This window comes from Ammodytes marinus (genome assembly GCF_949987685.1).
Source record: "Ammodytes marinus genome assembly, chromosome: 17".
Taxonomy (NCBI): Eukaryota; Metazoa; Chordata; class Actinopteri; order Uranoscopiformes; family Ammodytidae; genus Ammodytes; species Ammodytes marinus.
Genome location: NC_137221.1, coordinates 27,945,835 through 27,961,888, shown reverse-complemented (window position 1 = coordinate 27,961,888; position 16,054 = coordinate 27,945,835). Strand labels below are relative to the sequence as shown.

At 41.3% G+C, this 16,054-nt stretch overlaps 1 protein-coding gene across 2 annotated transcripts in view; it reads right to left on the bottom strand.

The window, feature by feature from the left end:
• Positions 1-16,054, bottom strand: part of phactr4a (phosphatase and actin regulator 4a) — a 125,661-nt gene that overhangs the window by 67,244 nt on the left and 42,363 nt on the right. The window contains exon 2 of one of the 2 annotated variants that reach the window (XM_080045705.1): positions 6,032-6,072. In XM_080045705.1, coding sequence (XP_079901831.1) covers positions 6,032-6,044 — 13 coding nt within the window. In that variant the 5' untranslated portion in view covers positions 6,045-6,072. Of the gene's footprint in view, positions 1-5,575; positions 5,708-6,031; positions 6,073-16,054 lie in introns of those variants that run through there. The other variant, XM_080045704.1, reaches the window with a different exon arrangement.

Below are 16,054 nucleotides of genomic sequence, written 5' to 3'. Positions count from 1 at the left end.
AATTTAAAAAATGAACTGCATGATTTTACAAAAATATGTCTTTGATTTATTTTGATATTTTTAACAAAGTCATGTCCATTCAAAACCTCACCTATTTAGCATAGGAGAGGCTGTTTTGATAACTTTTCAAGTAGCTTACTTTCAAGCAGTTTCCAATGTATGTGTAGTCAGACACCTCTGGTCCATTGATTGAGATCCACATAAGATGTCTAGCAGCAGATCTAATGTTAGCATCCTCGTCTGCACTTCACAAAACGGAGCAAAGGCGATATATCAGTGATTCTTGAGAACCGGGACAAAAGGCCGTCATAATGTTATGTTTAAAACTAAAAATATTTAAAATTGTAGATGTTATTAGGGATTAAGAATAAAATGTCTGGAGCACAATTATCCCCTTAAATATAAATTTATCATTATTATGTCAAATATATGACACTTGTTATCTTATCACGACATCCAAAACAGTGTGTCCTCAGAGCAGGTTTGAATCTTTCATATGCAATAAAACCTATTAAAAAAGTACTTTTATGATTAAAAATATTTTTTTTTTCATCAAAAGCAACACTAAATAACCTCTCATATCAATAAAAACTGTTTTTCTTCAACACATTCATGTTTTATATGGTTTCTAAGTGGTGGGACCACTTTAGGTCAACACAGACAGACATTTCATTAAAATGTAATAAAATCAGGCGAAATAAGGGGCAGCTGTCACTTAGAAGGACCTCCTGTCAAATTCTACCTCTGCAGAGTACATTAGAGTCAGACAGGCTCTGATATGGTGTACGGTAGCTGCCAAAAAGATGTGTCCGTGATTCATTAATTCATATTTATAATGTTAACAATGTGTGTGTAAAAAAAGTTGTTGCACACAAAATTATGCTGTCATATCGTGAGTCTGTGAAATTCGGTTCGGGTTAGGATTGTTTTTATGAGTATGAATCAAAAAGCTGAGAGTGCAAAGTCTTGTGAATACGACTCAAATTTCTACGAGTACAAAGTCTTCACTGTGAATACGACTTTGAATTTACGCATACGAGTAAAAAAGGGCCAAAATGACGTCACTGAGCTCACAGCATATATATATATATATATATATATATATATATATATATATATATATATATATATATATATATATATATATATATATATATATATATATATATATATATATATATATATATATATATATATATATATATATATATATATATATATATATATATATATATATATATATATATATATATATATATATATATATATATATATATATATATATATATATATATAGATGCTGCCTTCTAGATCTAAATCTTCATAACTCGCTGAATTTTCAACCGATTTTCAATCTGCTTGGTTTGTTATAAAGCGCAATTGGAAAAGTTTACAGACAGTGCTGTCTTTTCATGCGGAAAGCATTTATTTTCATGGGGGGAAAAAAAAGTATTTTTATTACATCTTTTAAACTATATTTTTTCTTATTTTGAAAACAGTAAAGGCTACTAGTACAAGCTTTATATTTTATATTTTCAATGATTCCTAATATGTGATATTGAGATACGGGTTTCAACTATCAATAATCTCTTATTTTCCTTTGATACCAAGCATGTAGAATCATAATACCATCGCAAATCGCAATATTGGCCACTCTAGTCGAATAGCACAATTTCTCCAAATCTTGCGGCACTAATATTGGACCCAAAATATATGCTTGTGTACCTAGATGAAAAAGTTAGGCGCACCGGTGCAACCAATGTTACTGTTAAGTAACTAAGTTACTTTTTAAAGGAGTATTCAGTAATCAGATTACTTTTTCAAGGTAACTGTGGCAACACTGTAACAGAAGTCTGGGAACCATTTCTTACACAGCTCAGGGAAATTTAAGTGACGAGAAGTCTAATGAACACATAATTTAAAATAAACCTACAGTGCACCATGTTCGACTTGGGGGGCCGGTGGGACGGGGAGGGAATTATAGGTGGGGTGGGGCAAATAGTTTTGTTAGATCCGTGTTCACCATGTATGTCATCAGTGATTCTTGAGAAGTGGGACAAAACAGGGTGCAATGTTGAAAAAATACAAACCCTACGTGTCGGCAAATTAAATTACATGTTTGTATCCAACATGACCTAAGCTTTGACACAACCTCCCAGCTTTTTTTTTTTTTTTTTTGCCGTCATTGGCCTATCTACTCAGATAGGCCAATGACAGATTTCCTGTCTGACGCTGTTGACATATTTAACGTTTCTTAAACATAACAAATGGAATTTATCTAGTAGCCATTTGGTTTTTCTGTTGATGTTAGGTGCTAGTAGAAACTACTTCAGGAAAATAAAATCATCAAAACATTTCAAATAACTTCTTTAGAAATTGTAGGACGGTATTGACATATCATGGTTGTGACAGGACTTTCAAGATTTGGAATGTAAAACACTACAACACTTATCAGAGCCTATCTGACTCTAATGTACTCTGCAGAGGTAGAATTTGACAAGAGGTCCTTCAAAGTGACAGCTGCCCCTTATTTCGCCTGATTTTATTACATTTTACACAATGAAATTTCTGACGGTGTTGACTTACAGTAAAGTGGTCCCACCACTTAGAATCCTTATAAAACATGAATGTGTTGTAGAAAAACTGTTTTTATTGATATGAGAGATTTAGTGTTGCTTTTGATGAAAAAAGCTATTTCTAAATCATTAAAGTATATTTTTAATGTTTTCTTGCATATGAAAGATTGAAACCTCTGAGGACACACTGTTTTGGACGTCATGAGAAGATAACAAGTGTCATATATTTGACATAATAATAACATTTAATTTAAGGGGATTATTGTGCTCCAGACATTCTATTCTTAATCCCTAATAACATCTACAATTTTAAATATTTTTAGTTTTAAACATAACAGCAGTTACATATGGAAGAAGGCCTTATGTACCGGTTCTCAAGAATCACTGTTATACATATGTTTGTTGTTAGCCTGTGTGTGTCTACGCATGCATACAAATACATGCATAAGGGTATATGTGGAATGTACTGATACCGCTATGATTATAGTTTCTCTCATTTGCATCTATGTTATGGTAGACTTGCCTCTTTTTTTATTATTTAATCAACGCATGATGGCATTTTGTTTTTAGGCTGAGGTGTTCGTTCTTTGATAAACAAAATGTAAAACACTGCTGAATGATTACTGATGGGGCAGGGCAGCCAGGCATGTGTCTGGACATTCCTATCAGAGTCAGAACACTGTGTAATTAGGTTGAATGTAATCAGTGAGTGGGGGATGTAGCAGCTCCTCCATGTACGTCAGAGATAGCAGTGAAAAGCAGGGTAAATGATGATATGCTTCTTTTCTACTGCTTATCAGAACGTGATTCTACTCAAAAGGATAAGATGAAGTGGTGTAATAATTTGTTCCTGACATATATGCCCATGTTCTCCATCAATTATACTATGCTACTGCATGAGAAGGCTGTTTTATTGAGGAAGCTGAACTCTTTTAATGTACACAAAACTATGATGGGTTTTTCATAGATCTCTAAATTGTGTCAATTTTATAAAATTTGGCATAACATGCTAGCTCAGGAATAGCATAAAAATAAAGTTAAAGGGAGTGGTGAACCCCTACTCAAAAACCATTGGCGTGTCCCAGACTAGTTTCTCGTTGCTGTATAATAAACATCTAGTCGAGCTGGAAACCTCCATCCTGGCTGACCCATCTCAACCCCTGCATCTGTAGTTCCACCTTATGCCTTCCAGAGCTCTTGGCTCATTAATTCCTATGCCAAATTGTCGCTATTACAACCCCAATTCCCAAAAGGTTTGGATGTTATGTAAAACATATAACAGAATGTGATCATTTGTTAATCCTTTTTGAAAAAATGTGGTGCATTTTGAAGCACAAAATATCAAAATGGAGACCCCTGAATGTTGAGCATCTGAAGTTGTATTTCAAGCAAGAATGGGAAATTATTTTGCTTTGAAAATGTCAACATGTAATGTCCTCAGTTCCCAAACGCTTACTCAGTGTTGTTAAAAGAAAAGGCTGTAAAAACAGTGGTAAACATACCCCTCTCTCAACTGTTTTGAAATGTGTTGCAATTTTCAAATTTTTAATTTGTGTATATTTACAAAAAACAATAACGTTTCTCAGTTTAAACAAATACAAATTATGTATTTTTTCTGTTTTATAATACACGTCGAAAAGGATTAGGAAATAATCGTATTCTGTTTTACATTACGTCGGAATTGGGGTTGTAATAGTGTGGCATAGTCTGCTGTGTGTACTTATCTTTTTTTTTATGCGTCTATGGCATGTTTTTTATGTTTTCTATGCATTGTATGCTGGACCCGAATTGCCCTTCCAGGAACAATAAAGATTAATTGAATTAAAACAAAGAATTGAGGTAAAACCACGTCATAAAAAGCTATGCCACATTCATGTTGCTCCCTCTGCAGTCTAATTAAAGCTACTGCATGGGAGCGCAACTGACATAATATATGTAGAATGCCGAGACCCCTAGCAGCCTTTTAGTATGAAGACGGTTATGAGGAAAACAATCCTGGTAGTCATTGGTACACAGAGCACAGCTATGACTCATGCTCATCATCACTGAGATTCACACTCAACAGCAGATGGAGACAAACACATTTTCTCAAACAAACCACTGTTAACATGAGATCATGAAGCACAGCTTAACTACTGTACATCTACTTGATGATTCACTCAGATACTATCCTACGATGTCATCACAACAACTGAAAACACACAGGTACCAATATAAGGTAACATGAGCCAACATGACTTTGACCTTTCAGATCAAAATACTAAGACTTGTAAAGGGCTCAGTTGCCCAACACAGCCAAGCCCTCATGCCAGAAACACTTAAGAACAGAGCTAAAAGGAGGAAGTGCAGTTTATTTTTACTGCTGTGCCAAAGAGCCAGGGAGCAATGACTAGATCCAGCTAATCTGTTCCTGACATGGCATGGCCTATTTGCCTATAAAGTGATCATTGAGCTGTGCCATGTCCTGACTTGGCATTCCAACTGACCAAAGCGAAGACACGATAATTTGCTTTCAATACCGTTCGCTATTATTTTTTATAAAAAGGTAATTTTGTCAGTCAAGCAAGAAAACTACAAGTGTTTCTCAAAAATGTTTGAATATCATGGAAAAGTTCATTCAAAAAGTGAAACTTCGTATATTATAGATTCATTACACAGTGAAATAAATCAGGCCTTGTGTGAGGCCTAATCTTGATGTTTACGGTTTACAGCTCATGGAATAAAAAAAATCCAGTCCCAAAATATAGGAATACTACATAGAACCAATCAAAAAAAAAGATTTATAATACAGAAATGTCAACCTTCTGAAGAGTACGTTCTTATTATTTCACTTTCATGTGTTATGAATCTAGTATATATGAAAGTTTCACTTTTTGAATTAAATTGCGGGAAAAAGGAACTTTTCATTAATATTCAAAAATGTTTAGATGCACCTGCATAGTTTTAAGGAACTGCCATGTAAACCAACACAACAACAGACAGAAAGTTGGTTTACTTACGGATATATTCAGACTGAACAGCCATCCCAGGTATTTTCCCACGGATGTTGCGAATTTCCTACCACAGCTAAGCGTTGGAACAAACACTCTGGTCCACATGAGTGTTAAGTGTACCGAGTTTGTGAGTGATCGAGGTCAGTGGTGAAATAGCCATGGATTGCAGTGAGAGAAACCGGCTCTGCTAAACTACAGGTGTGTCCTCTGAGCAAGGGCCAATCAGATAGCTGCAGTGTCAAACGGCCAACCCCTAAAGGGGCCGCTTCTTATCCAAACACTTTGTTTAGCTGACTCACCACTTTCTGTCGTCATGATACTATGGCTGAGATAACAACAGTCACTCAAGCCAAAAAACACCACCATAAAACCTTTGAAATAGATTGTATGTTGCAACCTAAAGTAACAAAGGGATTGATTTATATATGTAATAGAAACAAATATTTTAAAAGGTTTCCTTACCATGATTTTCCATCAGTCCAAAATTTAGCAGTCAGCAGCTCCTGAAAAAAATAATTTTATCATTATAAAATGTTTAAGAAAAATGTCTATAAAATAACACAATACAACAGATTACTTCTATATTACATCTGAGTCTTTTTTCAATTGAAACAGTATTACACTTCATGAAGTGTCATCACTCTGAAAACAAGCTAACCAAAATCAAATGTAATACAAAAAACAAACAAAAAAGTTTGTGAGAGCTTTCATAAATTGTTCAATCTTTGAAGACTCCAGATTAACATTAGTACTCAGTAAAATCTATTTAAGCAATATCACATGAGAGGGAGCATGTTGTCGCTCTATATCAGCGCTGCTGTGATTCGGTCGTAGGTACGAGGCCGCAGGCCGAGTGCCGAAGAGAAACACAGTAATCCTGTGATTAAGCACTCCCTTCGAATCTGGACCCAATTTAGGAAGAATTTTGGAATGCAGAATTTTTCACTTTTCAGCCCAATTGCAGCTAATCATTTATTTATTCCCTCGACGGTGGATGGTGCATTCAAGATCTGGCATAAAAAAGGCTTAAAATGCATCGGTGATTTATTTATTAATGATCTATTTGCTAGTTTTTCCCAATTGACAAAACATTTTGGTATCGAAAAGACAATTTTTTTTCCGATTTCTGCAAATCAGGCATTTTACACAGAAGTTAATTCCCCAATTCCCTTATAAACCGCCAGCCAATCATGTCGATTTGTTTCTTTCTGTAAACCCCACATTAAAAGGCTCAATTACTGTGTTTTTCAACCTTATTTCAAAGTTGCATAGCCCCTCTTTAGCAGATAAGAACCCTGTGGGAGCAGGACCTAGGCTCTGCCTTCACAGATCACATGTGGGATTCAGTCCTGGATCGGATACACTCTACCTCCATGTGCGCCCGACACGCTCTTGTGCAATTTAAAGTAGTACATCGTATCCACATATCTAAAACTAAATTAGCTCGTATGTTCCCCGATGTAGACCCGACCTGTGATAGCTGTAAGAGCGCACCGGCATCACTCTTTCACATGTACTGGTTGTGTCCCACCTTGACTGAGTTCTGGACATCAGTTTTTCAAACAATTTCTGAAGTAATTCAGCATCAAATTGAGCCGAACCCTTTCACTGCAATTTTTGGCATTGCTCCAAATCCGGGCTTGCCTAAAGTGAAGCTGAAGGTACTGGCCTTTACTTCATCACTTGCTCGTAGGGTTATCTTACTCAAGTGGAAAGATCCTGCTCCTCCTTCCCACTCACATTGGATTAGAGACATTATGTCATGTATGAATCTAGAGAAAATACGTTACACTACCCAGGGATCCGAGAATAAATTTGACAGAATTTCCCCTTCCTAAATTATTTAAAAAAACCAACAATAATTATAGAAGAGTAGCTACCCCCTCCCCTCTTTTATTTGATTTAATTTTATTTCTTTATGTGTTTTTTTTATTTTCATATTGATTGTTTGTTTTTGTTTCTTGTGGTGTGTGTTTTGTGTTGTTGGGTGTGAGGGTGGGATGTGGGTGGGGTATTTTTCCTTTAGTTAAAGGCACTACGAGTAACATGGCACGTTGGCGTCCCCTTTGGACAAAAGCGGTAGTATTTTTACGACGCCCGCTGTCGCAAATGCTCGTGCCAGGCGCGTGAGCGTGGACTGAGAAGGGCGCAATATAGTGCATGTTCGTGTGTTGAAAGTGTGAGGACTCTTTTCGGCTCCGTGAGAGTGGTTTTGACACTGCATCAACTAATGCCAGTCAGTACACACACCTGCTTGCAATGAGTTGATTCAGCAGCGTCACCTAACTACTCTCTCTCTCACGGAGCTGTGTCCTCACAGAAAGCGAATGAATGAGAGACGGCAGTTAGTAGACTATGGATCACGATGAGGTAATGTGTTTGTGTTGTTGATGTAAATAATGACTATTTCAGATAATGGTTATCTGATGATGGTGAAGCAAAGCAAACTTTGTGTTAGTACCAACCGCTCATTCATTTAGCAGTCTAGTTTCGCTCTCGTGAAATTGTATACACGTTGCTTGGCAACGTCCTCCCGCCCGCCTATCACTCACTCTCCCTTTTCGCTTTTCTTCATTGCATTCTCTTTTTTTTCTTTGATGGTTCAGCCCCGTTATCAGTCATTTATGACGACAAATAACTGTCTCAAACAAGGCTCCCGCTCCCCTTCCCTCACCTGGAGGGATAGGCTTCTCAAATCGCGTTGCAGCGCCACACTGAAATCTGCAACCAATACGGATATGTGACCATAGAGCCTGCACGAGCGAACCGAAAATCGGACTGGGTGTGCGACCAGACCAAAAGCAGTAATAAAAACTATATAAAAACGTCTTTCTTTGCACTGATGGTCTCGTTTGCTGTTAAAGGTAATTTATGATTATCAGAGGAAACATGAGGTTGTTTAAAAGATATTTAAATGTTACTCGTATCCGCTTTAATCAGTGTTTCCCCCAGCGCTTTATAGCTAAGGCGGCCTTAGCAACGGCAGCCCCCCGCCTTGACTACCAACCACCCCAAAAAAAAAAGTAAAAAAAAAAGTATTAATTTTAATTTTTATGTGCTGCACAATTAATGTACTAGCAAGCGCGATGTCTTGTGCATGGTCATAACTGCGCGAAAGGCCGCGATTTGCGGTAAAAAGCATGTGTCTCCAAGCGTTTCTCTATCAGCTGCTCTGTGTCTGCGGCTTTGCGCGCGCGACCGTACAGCGCGCGACTACGGCATGCACGCGGGAGAGTTAAACGAGCAGAAGCAAACCGAGTAGTATAAACGCAGTGCAGTTCTATGGGAATATTTAGCTGAACAGAAAGAAGTACTCTGCAAAGCTAGAATAGTTTAAGACTCCACATCACCGTGGCAACACAACCTATCTATCAGCTCAGACAGGGCAGAGAAAAGTTTGAAGAATGCATGAGAGTGATGGCCCAGCCAAGTTTCAGTAAGTTTACAGAAGTGCCACACAGCTACTGTCTTTGAAATGCATTTAGTAATTTTAAGGGGAAAACACATTGTATTTATTATTTCAATTATTGAGTTATTTTTCAAACAGCATGCTAGTGTAGTTCAAGAAGATTTATTTTCTGAATTTTCAATGCTGCTTTATTTTTATGTTTTAAATTGGGAAATACATGTTCCAAAACGACCAATAACTTATGCATTTAAAAATAAATCAAGCAGAGGACTTCCGGTTGGCTACAGAACAAGATGGCAGGTTGAGCACTTTGCTCCCGCGAGTCAGCGTATTATTAACCCCCGTGAACTTAATTAAAATATAACGAAGTGGTTTCTTTAAAGATTATGATGGGGGGAAAGAAAGGCAGAGGTAGAGGGTCGCAAGATACAGCGGAGAATGATTCCCACCGTGCAGAACAAGCCGAAGACGACATGCGGGGAGATGAGGGCCAACATGGCGGCGACTCAACACCGGGAGCGGTGCGCACAGGGCTTGAAGCTATAAGTAAGCAGATCAGCTAACTCAAGTCTGAACTAAAGGAAGACTTAAAAACGTTCAAAGACAAAATTAAACGTGACATGAGAGAAGAACTCATCGAGTTCAAGCAAGATGTTAACCGGCAGCTAGCTACAAACATGCTAGCCATGCAGGAGCACAACGAGAAAATCAACGAGATGTCTACGCGGATCGACGACACCGAAACGTGGAGCGCGGAGGCTAACGCAGCCCTTCAGCAAACCATACAGGATCAGCAGAAGCTAGAAGACAAGCTGAACGACATAGAGTCGAGGGCAAGACGAAACAACCTGAGGATCCACGGTGTGCCGGAGGACGCAGAACAAGGCTCGGTGATGGTGTTTGTCGAAAAAATGCTCCGGTCCGAACTCAAGCTGAACGACGATGTGGATTTACAAATACAACGCGCACACAGAGCCCTGGCGCCCAAACCGGGCCCAAACTCACCTCCGAGGTCTATTATAATCAATTTCCAGCAATACAGCACCAAGGAGATGATTATCCAAAAAGCATGGCGACAGAAAATCACAATGGGAGAGAAACCGCTGTATTTCGACCATGACTATACATCTACCGTCCTACAACAGCGCAAGGCGTTCACCAATATCAAAAAGGCTCTCAAAGAAAAGGGCATCCGTTTCCAGACGCCCTTCACTCGGATGCGGGAGAGCGGTGTGCAGGTGTACGGCAGTGCCTGGGAGGCAGCGCAGGAGCTCCGGCAGCGGGGATACAGCGTGGAGGTACCAGAGAGACCACCCGGTAGGAGTCACCTGTTGGAGCTTCTCCAGCGGGCTACACCGTGGCAGCGAGTGGGATCAAACGCAGATGTAGGCACTACCAGACGAGCTGAAGAGCGCCTACGGAAATTTCAGCACAGACGCCAGGAAGAACAGTAGTGTTCAAAATCTGATGGTAAACAAGCGACCCTCAACATAAAGATAAACATTGTATTTACGCGCTGGCTGGCGGGGCAGCGGGAGTTCGGCTCTTCCAACGGACTCACGCGTAAGTTCAAGAGACAGTTTGTAGCGGACTAATTGGGGAGGGGGCCCTTTCCTTGTGAGAGGTTTTTTCCCCCTCAGCTGAAAACTGGAGAATGCTCTTCAGACTTTGGAAGTCCTTTCACTTTACTGTTATAATGCTTGTTCTAAGCCGTTCTGAGCTTGTTATTGTGTTCCAGTTATCAATGGTTTGTAAGTTAAGCCTGTGGAAACATAATGTTGTAATATTGACCCAGTTTAGTTGTGATGCAGCCTGATGAGGTAAAGCTAATGTCCTTAAATGTGAACGGTTTGGGAAACCCGATTAAAAGGTCTAAGGTAATGGCAAAATTGAAAAAAGAGAAGGCAGATATTATTTTTATGCAAGAAACTAATCTTTCCCGACAAGAGCATGAGAAATTGAAACGATTTGGTTTTAAGAATACTTACTATAATTCATTTGTGCAAAGTCATAGAAGAGGGATTGCTATTCTTGTCGCCAATAAATTCAAATTTGAATCCTTTAAAGAAATAAAAGAAAAGGAGGGCAGATATCTCATTGTTAAGGGTAGGATTGAACAGGATATAGTAACCTTGGTAAATGTATATGCACCACCTGATACTAACAAACTGTTTTTCAAATCATTAATGGATGTGATTGCACTGGAAGCTGAGGGTGTCTGTATATGTGGTGGAGATTTTAATGTAGTATTAAATCAACATTTAGACACAACTAGCTTAACGAGAAATAGAAACAAATTATCAAAATTGATTAACACAGCCTGGGATGATATCGGATTTTGTGATGTCTGGAGACATATTAATCCATTTGACACAAACTACACTCACTACTCAGCTCCACATTGTACTTACTCCAGGATAGATTATTTTTTTATTCCAAAAAGTGACTGTTATAGGGTGAAAGAATGTAGAATTGGGGTAGCTGATGTATCTGACCACAGTGCTCTGTACTTGACGGTTCAAATAGAAGGAAGGAAGAGGAAGACGAGTTGGAGGTTAAATGTAGGTATGTTAAATAACAAAGCAGCTGTAGAACAGATAAAACTGGAAATTAAAGATTACCTGAAGATAAATGACAATGGAGAAGTGGACCCATCTATACTGTGGGACTCATTGAAGGCGGTAATGCGTGGGAATTTGATTGCTTTAACAGCATTAAATTAAAAAAATAAAATCATGGAATATAATAACCTGGTATTAGATTTATCAAATGTGGAGCAACAACATAAAAAAAACAGAGACCCAGAACTGCTGGTGCATATACAACAATTAAGGAAACGGATGAATGATCTATTAGAACAAGAAGTTGAGAAGACAGCCCGATTCTATAAGCAGACCTATTATGAATCAGGTCCCAAAGCAGCCGAATTACTTGCCCGACGTTTGTGTAAACAGCAAGTGGATAGTTCGATTCATAAGATACGGGACCCAGAAACAAATCATTTGAAATATCAGCCAAAGGAAATAGAGGCAATTTTTCTAAATTATTATAAACAACTTTATACAGAGACCTCTGGTACCAAGGTGGAAGCCATGCAAATGTTTCTTAATGAACTGGATTTGCCTTGTATTGGGAAAGTACAAAATGATTTCATTATAGCAGATTTTACACTAGAAGAAATAAATAATGCAATTGGCAACTTAAAATCAAGTAAAACTCCAGGTAGTGATGGCTTCCCTGCGGAGTGGTATAAAACCTTTAACCCATTGATGACGGCTGCTGCGCGATGCCACATTGGCTCTCCTGCCTGATGCTGCATCGCGCAGCATTATTACTTTATCTAATTTTCATGGCATTCCCAGCATAGAATGCACTGTCATTGGTTCAAATACACATGAGGTGGGTTTTGTTGATTTTTTTAAGACCACGTGACCACCCAAAAGTTGTGTGGTTTGCCGAAAATCATGTCAATCAAAAAAATAAAAAATAATAAAATAAAACAAAATAATCAAAAAAATACGCCAGCTATGTCGGCGACAGAACAGTTAGTGGCGTTTGGTGCGCAGAATCAAGGTCTACTATAATAATAATAAATTTTATTTACATAGCGCTCTTCTCTCACTCAGAGCGCTTTACAAAAACAAAACAATAAACAAACAAAAATGTCATGTAGAGTTGGGTTGGTGGGTGAACTAGGGGTAGGCAGAGGAGAAGAGATGGGTCTTGAGTTTGGACTGGAAGATGGTGAGGGACTCAGAGTCACGGATATGTTGGGGGAGGCTGTTCCAGAGCCTGGGAGCTGCCCTGGAGAAAGCTCTGTCACCAAAGCTGCAGAGTTTAGATGTGTGGGTGGAGAGGAGACTGGCTGAGGAGGATCTGAGGGCCCGAGGGGATTGATAGGGGGAGAGAAGGTCAGTGAGATATGGGGGGGCCAGATGGTGGAGGGCTTTATAGGTGAGGACCAGGAGTTTGTAATTGATCCGGAAAGAAATGGGGAGCCAGTGGAGCTTTTTGAGGACTGGGGTGATGTGGTTCCACGAGTTGGTGTGAGTGAGGAGACGGGCAGCTGCATTCTGGACACGTTGGAGTCTGTTGATGGAGGTGGTGCTGATGCCGGCGAGGAGTGAATTACAATAGTCAAGGCAGGAGGAGATGAAGGCATGGATGAGTCTTTCAGCAGCATGGGGTGTGAGGGAGGATCTAATCTTTGCAATATTACGGAGGTGATAGAAGGAGGTTTTGACAGTGTGACGGATGTGGGGTTCAAGGGAGAGGGTGGGATCAAAAATTACGCCAAGATTGCGGGCCTGGGGGGAGGGGGAGACCATGGTGCCATCAATAGTGAGTGTGGGGGGGGGGGTTGTAAATTTGCTGAGGGTGGATTTGGAGCCAATTAGGAGGAGTTCAGTTTTGTTGCTGTTGAGTTTGAGGAAGTTATTTTTCATCCAGAGTGTAAGGGAAGACAGGCAGGATTCAATGTGGGAGATGGAGGGGTTGTGGGGGTATTTGGTACTGAGGTAAATTTGGGTGTCATCAGCATAGCAGTGGAAGTCCATTGAGAAATGGCGAAGTAACTGACCAAGGGGGAGGAGGTAAATGATGAAGAGGAGGGGGCCGAGTACAGAACCTTGGGGAACACCTTGTGTGACGGTGACTGTGGCAGATGTGTGGTTATGGAGGGAGATGAAGTTAGATCTGTCAGAAAGATAAGAATGAAGCCAGCTGAGTGCAGTACCTTCGATACCGAGGTTGCTGAGTCTGGTGAGCAGGATGGTGTGGTTAACAGTATCGAAGGCTGCACTCAGGTCAAGGAGGATGAGGAAGTTGAGGGAACCAGCATCGGCAGAGGTGAGGAGGTCATTGAAGACTTTAAGGAGAGCGGTTTCTGTGCTGTGGAGAGGGCGGAAGCCAGATTGGAGGGATTCAAAAAGGTTATTGGCGTGGAGATGGGATTGGAGTTGTTTGGTGACTATGCGTTCAAGGGTTTTGGAGAGGAAGGGGAGGTTGGAGATTGGGCGGTAGTTACAGAGGGAGGCGGGGTCGAGACCAGGTTTCTTGAGGGTGGGGGTGACAGCAGCAGATTTGAAAGCAGAGGGGACAATTCCATGGGACAGTGAGGAGTTAAAGAGGTTAGTGAGGTAGGGGCAGAGAACGGGGAGGCAGGACTTGAGCAGGGGAGTGGGGAGGGGGTCAAGGGAGCAGGTAGTAGGTTTGGAGGAGCTTATAAGCTTGGATAGTGCAAGAGGGGTAACCAAGTCAAAGTGGGAGAGACGGCAATGGGGAGGAGGGGTTGGGATGTCCAGCGAAATGGGTAGGGGAGGGGCCATTGAATGTGCAGGGGGTTCATGTACAGGGAAAAGTGAATGGTTGATGGTGGTGATTTTGTCAGCGAAAAACTGGAGGAATGAGTTGCAGAGATCTGGGGAGGAGGTGGAGAGGGTGCTGGTCCGGGGTTTGAGGAGGTTGCTCACTGTGGAGAAGAGGGTTCTGGGGTTTTGGCAGGGGTCAGAGAAGATGGCAGAGAGGTAGGCAGACTTGGCAGCGGTGAGGGCATCTTTGTAGGCAGTGAGGTGGAGTTTGTAGGCTTGGTGGTGGACTGTGAGTGAAGTTTTTTTGGAGAGTCGTTCGAGTTGGCGGCCAGTCTGTTTCAATTTGCGGAGTGCAGGTGTGAACCAGGGGGAAGAAGTATTAAAGGAGACAGTTTTGGTTTTTAGGGGGGCCAGGGTGTTGAGGGAGGAAGACAGGATATAATTAAGGTGGTTTGTAAGCTCATCAGGTGAGCTGAGGGTTGAGTCCAGGGGGAGGGTGGAGGAGAGCAGGTCACAGAGATGGTGGGTATCAATGGATTTGAGGTTACGGAAGGTGATTTCTCTGAGGGGGCGGGGGCAGGGGGTGGGGGAGAGGATGGTGAACAGTATAAGTTTGTGATCAGAGAGGGGAAAGGGGCATGGGTGAAGGCTGAGTATAGGGAGATTGATGGAGCAGACAAGGTCGAGGATGTGTCCTTTGTCATGGGTTGGGAAGGTGACATGTTGGGTGAGATCGAAATTGTCCAGTACAATGGTGAGTTCAGATGAGAGCTTGGAGGTGGGGGAGTCCATGTGGATATTAATGTCACCGAGTAACAGCAAGCGTGGAGAGAGGGTTAATGCTAATGTGATGAGTTCGGTGAAGTCAGAAAGGAAGGAGGGATTAGGTTTGGGTGGCCTGTAGATGAGGATAACTGTCGTGGAGGAGGGGGCTTTAAAAGCAATGAATTCAAATGATGATACTGAGGGGAGGGTGAGTTCTCTGATCAAATAATTATGTTTGTGGATGACGGCGAGGCCACCGCCACGGCGGCAAGGGCGGGGTTTGGCGATGTAGCTGAAACCAGGGGGAGATGCTTGGTTGAGGGAGAAAAAGTCATTGGGTTGTTGCCAGGTTTCAGTAAGTAATAGGAGGTCCAGATTATTGTCGAGGATGAGTTCATGTATGGCGGGGGCTTTATTGTTGAGTGAGCGGGTGTTGAGGAGGGCAAAGTTGGCACAGCCAGAGGGTGATGGGATAGGGGCAGGCTGGAGAGGTCTGAGGTTAGCCAGGTTAGCTGCGCAGAGGGGCGGAGGGGAGGGGGGGAAACTGGGTGGAGGGGTGGTGGTGGTTGAGTATATAAATGATTGGCCATTTGGTGAAGTGATGTGTGGGTGAGGGGAAAGGACAGCAGTGAAATCCAGTCCATGTTTTCTGTCCTGCCTGGTGAGCTGCTGCCTGACAGAAGCGATGAATGGTCCAATAGCGGCCGCGGGTGAGTCCTGATGACGTGGCAGAGGTGCGACGGAGCTTGCAGGTAACCGGACGAATGGGATGGAGTTTCCGTGCTGGGTCAAAACAAACCCACGGCGGGAGCCTCTGTGGATGTAGCGGCGGCGGCGTAGGAGTCCAAGTTGTTGAATGACTGAGATGGATGATGGGATGAGGTGGTGGTTGAAAAGTCCAAACAGCTGTGCTGGTGAATAGGTGATCATGATGAACCAGGGGAAGAGTCTGACTGAGGGGAGACCATGCGGAGTGAGGAGGATGGATGCGACCAGATGTAG